General features: G+C 39.0%; 1 protein-coding gene across 1 annotated transcript in view; it reads left to right on the forward strand.

Annotated features, from left to right (window-relative positions):
• GREB1 (growth regulating estrogen receptor binding 1) overlaps positions 1–5428 on the forward strand; it is a 108203-nt gene extending 102775 nt beyond the window's left edge. Inside the window, 2 exon segments of the mRNA XM_050894621.1 lie at positions 1287–1425; positions 3272–5428. Of these exon segments, the coding sequence (XP_050750578.1) occupies positions 1287–1425; positions 3272–3435 (303 nt within the window). The 3' untranslated portion in view covers positions 3436–5428.
• The last annotated feature ends 572 nt before the right edge of the window (positions 5429–6000 follow it).

Below are 6000 nucleotides of genomic sequence, written 5' to 3' on the forward strand. Positions count from 1 at the left end.
ACAAATACTAGCTAGCCTGTAGAAAGCACTTCAAAATACAAATGTTTTAGTTCACTTTTGACTGATAAGCTGAGGCAGAGAAGAAAATACCAAGAAAACAGTCAGAATGGGAGAAGCTGACATTAGATCTCAGGAGCTGTTGGCGCTCTCTGATGAGTTTGGATCTAAAGCCAAGGTCATACTTAAACTCAAATGTAGGTCGGATAGAAGTGTGATACTGAGGTGGTGTTGTTCAGGAAAGAGAAATGATTTTTACCTTTTCACTTGACTTGAATACTAAATGAAATTCAGTCTTGCTGGATTTACTAAACTTCTTTACCAAAACAGCTGTGTAATGACCTTCCCGTTTATGCTGCTCCCAGATAATTTTGAACTATATCTTTTAATTTCCTTTCTGGCTGAGCTCTTACAGGTCTGTGTTCCCACCAGGTTTGGAAAAGAAAACTCTGTGGAAGAGCATTGTACTGTTGCTGTCTTCATCCACTGCATCCTTTCAGCTCTAACCCATTCAGCACATGAAATGAGTTCAATTCAGTTCTGGAATTGTTACCTGAGCTGGAATATGATACAATAGGATTGAAGGAATATGGATAAATATAGGCATCCTGGGCCAGAGCCTCAGTTGCTGTGGTTCAACCTTCCTCCACTGAATCATGCTGATTTATGCCAGATGAGGGTCTGCCCCAACTAAGTAGTACAATGGCACTTTGGAAATAAAGCTGTGTGTGGAAGATTCCTTAATTTAAATTTATAAATCCTTAAAGAGTGCTGTAAATATTCCTGGTTCCTAGTGGATTTGGGGGGTAGCCATAAAACCAAACTAGACAAGAGGAGACCTCACGCATTTATGTATATGCACAACTCTACTGACTTGAATAATCCTATCGTAATGTAAATGAAATTAGGCATTTCTAAAGGGTTCTTTTCGTGTCTGACGGCACGGTTACTATATTTACTCATGTGTGATAAACTGTGCTGAGCGGGTCACAGCATTATGTTTGTGGGGAGCTATTGTTACTGCAGCTTTCAAACCCTATCATACTTAAACCTCATGATAATAATAGTAATGAATAGTAATGACTAATGCATAGTTATGAATAGTGCTTTTATGTAGATTTTTAATAAGTAGAGGGATGTTTAGGAAGGAACTATAAAGATCACAATATTTGGAGTGGGAAAGCAAGTCTGAATTTGAATCAGGTGCAAATACTGAAAGCTTGATATCAAGCCTTAGCTTTATATAGAAGCTTGAAAAATGTTAATTTTTTTTTCCCTCTCCCAATCAGATTGCAGTTTGCTACGTGAGTTCTCGGCCTCACTCTCTGAATATCAGTTCCTCTGGTTTGACATTCAGTGGTCTCCTGCTATACCTCTGTGACTCCTTTGTTGTAGCTAGCTTTTTGAAGAAGTTTCAGTTTCTTAAAGGTGAGCTGCAATAATTTGATTACCTGGTCTCTGGGAACCTGGGGAAAAATGTATTTTATATGAAAATATACATGCATATATATGTATATGCATATATTCATATTTGTCTTTATACATCCCACCCGTCTTTGATGCTTGATCTTGCTGGCTCTGTACTGTAGTAAACTGGTATATAACAATGCTATAAGTTCTGCAGATTTCTAAGTGGGGAGGAATGTTCGATCTATATCATTATGCCTAGTGTATATGCATAATTCCTTACTTTATGTTTGAAAACTGAGTATTTAAGATCTATGTATGAAGCGTTTACCTATTGCGTTCTTGCAGGTTTTCTAATTTTTGATAGAAAATGGGTGATGGACAAGCCTCCATCAAAATCTGTTTACTATCCTTGGAAGTAGAAGCTGGCTCGTTTAAAATTTCTTCCTAATAACCAGTTTCTCCATGTAGTCCTTATGATGGTGGATAGCAGTGGAGACAAATAACTTCCATTTGTATTGCACGCAGTCACATTGCAAACTTCTTTCGGATTGCTCTGCTACTATCTTAGGCATTTAGTGCTCTGGGGATTTGTTTCACTCACAGCTATAACTGTCACTGGAGGAAGAACACCATGGCAAATGCCTTCTTGAAACAGGCAGAGCTGTTACAAACCGCTGTGTTCTTTGTTGCAGTTAATACAGTTTCATGTAGGTATGTGTAGCAAAGTGCAAATTGGGGTATACAGTGCTTTTACCTGCACATGCCACTGAAGCCACATGAGTGCCAGTGTCTGTGCTCATTCTGGAGCATTGTCCACATTTTAATCAGCCTGTAGTTTCTCTAACAAGGCTATCAGATTAACTGCAAATGAAAGCAGTGCTTTTGTACTGCATTGTTTTAGTGACCAGAGGCTATCAATCAGTTTCATTTTGCATAAACCAATTTTTATACTGTGTAGTACAAAGCGTATTTGATTCGGGATTTCTCCATCTCCCTTGGCAGTCTACTTGATTTTCTAACCTGCCACATGAGCATTAAACACCACGTGACTGTCTGTCCTGTTCCTTTTTATTATATTTTCAGCTTTTTTTTGTCTTGGGCATTTCCACTTACCTCACCATCTCTCATTCAGATTATTGAATGCTGGTGAGGTAATTATTTCCTCTCAATGGAGCACTTTTCTCAGAAGCCAGGAAATCATGCATGCAAGTTAAAATGGTATCAGCGTGCCAGTCAAGACAGTTGATATTGTTTACTAAAATAAGATATTTCTTAATTTGGCATTCTGGATTCGCCTGTGTCCATAGCCATACAGGCCAGGTTCTTCTTTGCCAGCTCATTAGCTTACCAATGCGAAAAGCGCTGAAGTTTGTGATTAGTTTTAAGGACATGTTTAGACCATTTCTGGTCAGCAAAGCACAAAGAGCTTAGTCAGCCATCATGGTGATTGACTTGTGGTGTAAGTGTTTTGCTGAGTGAGGGTTTCACTCAACAAGGTAATGATCACTAGGGCTAGAACAGTAATGGATGTAGGGCTTTACCCTGTTTTCTGCCAGGACCCATCACCACCTCCTTAGACCTGACAGTATTACCCTTCCTTACCCTAAAGAGTAGAGAATGTATTGTTAGTCCTGTTTACTAGATGAATACTAGATACCTCAAGTTACACAAGAAGATCCTGATAAATAGGGAGCTGAACATAGCTCTCCTCAGTCCTACGTGAGTGTCTTAATTTTCTCCCAAGCCCATTTGTAACTCCCGTTGTGAAAGTGGTGGAGTTCTACATGCTAAGGGGTGGTGGGAGCTGGGTGATCTGAGAACAAAGGGGATACTCACGTGGCTTTCTTTTTAACTGTTTGCTTAGGTGCCACCCTGTGTGTTATTTGTCAAGATCGCAATTCTCTTCGCCAGACTGTTGTCCGGCTAGAGCTGGAAGACGAATGGCAGTTCCGACTGCGGGATGAATTCCAGACTGCCAATGCAAAAGAGGACAGACCACTTTTCTTCCTGACTGGACGACATATTTAATTGAAGAGAGACACATTTCCTGAACGATACAAGAGACTAATTGCCACCATCTCATGAAATGACTTTTGAGAGGCTCTGCTTTCTGAACAGAAACAGGACTGTTTTCCATTGTTTATTAGAATGATATCTAATCAGACAATTTACGCTCATATTTCCAAACATTGAAGTGACTTTTCTAATTTAATTGTCTGATGGAAGTCATTCCTAATTCCTGGGAGAGACACAGAAACTTACTACTCTGCATGGCGGAAATCATTTTGGATCAGAAGGGAGGTCAATGAGTGCACTTCTTCTGTGACAAAAAAGACCACATGCAACTTCATAAGCAAGAGTTGTAGAAAACTTTTTGTACATTCCAGAAATAGGAAATGTAAATTTAGGAGCAGATTTTGTTTTACAAGTCTTATTTATCTAACAGTTGGCACAAGGCAACAGGAATTGTTACAGTTTTGTAGTGTACTGCTACTGATTGACCCAGGTAGGCTTTTTATACAAAGATTTGTAAAGTATATTTCTCTAATAGTGGGAACTCAGTTGGAGCCTTAATTTTTGGAACAGGTGCCACACTGGATAGTTTTACCATACAGGACTCTTGGGATAGAGGCATAATTATATGTCTGGTTTTATTAGCATAAGGAAGAGAGCCAAGAAAGTAGATTTTTAAATGAGATTTGAATATTTAAACCTGAAACTGAAATTACCCTGAGTAACTGAAGAGATCAAATGGTGAGACTGACCTACAAGTGACTTATTACATGTAGAACAGTGGTGTTTTCTGGTTTCTGATTAAATTGTTGCACTGGCTGCAGACTTCAAGCTGGGCCCAGTGCATTTCTGAAACACTCCCAATATACTTTCTAGGGATATTTTCTTGCCAAGGTGCTTCAAAAGAGTGAGAAAATGGAGACTACATCTCTGAGGAATTCAGGTGGAAATCTAAAAACATGTCCTAGAATGGTACCAGGCGTCACGGTATTTTGTACACTCTAAATGTGAAGTCAGTTATCATGGTCTTTGTCTACGTTTTTGGAAATACTCTCTGAGTTGCAAACTTCTTGTTTGTCTTTATAGAATCAGTGTTAACTTCACTCAGTCCAGGTGCAGGAAGGATGAGTATAGACATTGGCGGAAGACATCTAATATTTGGGCAGTCCTTTCTTGCTGGATACACCAATGGGAGGATAATTTACTTTATACTGATGAAATGCCATTAGGTGGCTGAGTCCATTACAGTACTGGCCTTGAAATGCAGACATCACTATGACTATGCCAAAGAGCTAATTTAGGTTCATTTACAGGGAAAAGGTAAGTTCTGTAAGTTTGAGAGACTTGGATCGCTATTTACAAGGTAACTGCTAGAAATTAGTGTGTTCCTGTATTTCATTGTCCTTGTTTCAGAGTGAGAATTCACTTTAAGTTTTGGGAAGGAAGGCGAGTATTCTCCTATGTAAATGGTATTACCTGTTCAGTTTTTGCCAGTTGATTAGTTAATTTAAACTTTTTTAAAGAAGTGTGACATCCATGTCTAATCCATCCTTTATAAATAAAGTTCATGCTGCATGGACATCTGTCCTGGTGATGTACAGGACCATCAAGTATGCTTTTGTAGGGGGAAAAAAAAAAGAAAAGGGTTGGCTGAAAGGTGTTAATATAATTAAGGAATGCCCTGAACTGATCAAGAGAAAATACAGTACTGCTTAATGGCCTAAAGCATAACGCAGCCTCAAAGGTATAAGAGTTTTTACAAGAATTCAGAACTAAAGACAGCAGGTTGAAATCTCCTTTCCTGTAACCAAATACTTAACTTGTACCAAGTGTCTGTTAACTTTTCCTGTATTTTAGGTCTGAGATTTGCTTTGCAAGTCTTTAGACATCCATTTTCTCCAAGAAACTGAAAAAAGACCTAAAGTACATAATAATAACTAAATAAAAATAAATCACATCCTTTCTTAACGTTCTCTTTTGCCACAAAGTCTTCAAAACTTTGACAAAATGCAGCTGCTAGTGGGCTGAAACCATCATACTCCTGAGTGTGTTTCACCATTAACCTTTTGCTCCATGAGTTCCCTACCTACTGTATCCTGTCTACAAGATAGGAGTTTAAGGACCGGGCCTCACCAGACGTATGTCTGTCATGTGACTAAAAGTGCAATGATTCTCCATCATCGACTATACACATAAGCAATCGTATATGGTGAAACTTGCTTGCACAGCCCATTGTCTGATGGAGCACATCCTGTTATAAGACCAGATGTGCACTTACTGTGTGACCAAAATGCAGTTACTTCCCATCATACAACCAGCCACGCACCCAACATGATAGAAAAATACGGCATTTTGTTCACAGCGTGCCAAAAAAGTAAAGGTGGATGAGCCAGGGAGAGCAACTCTCCAGAGCTCCATCCAAAAGTTTCTTCATCCCTGACCTAGTTTACAAGCTAAGCTCCCTTAGAGTGTAAGCTTTCAGGGACAGGGACAATGTAGGGTTCGTGTCCAAATGGGACTCTGAGGTGATACAGTAATACAGATAAATAATAATGATAAATAAAAGCAAATCTGTTTGGG

The sequence above is a fragment of the Gymnogyps californianus genome, chromosome 3, assembly GCF_018139145.2.
Source record: "Gymnogyps californianus isolate 813 chromosome 3, ASM1813914v2, whole genome shotgun sequence".
NCBI lineage: Eukaryota > Metazoa > Chordata > Aves > Accipitriformes > Cathartidae > Gymnogyps > Gymnogyps californianus.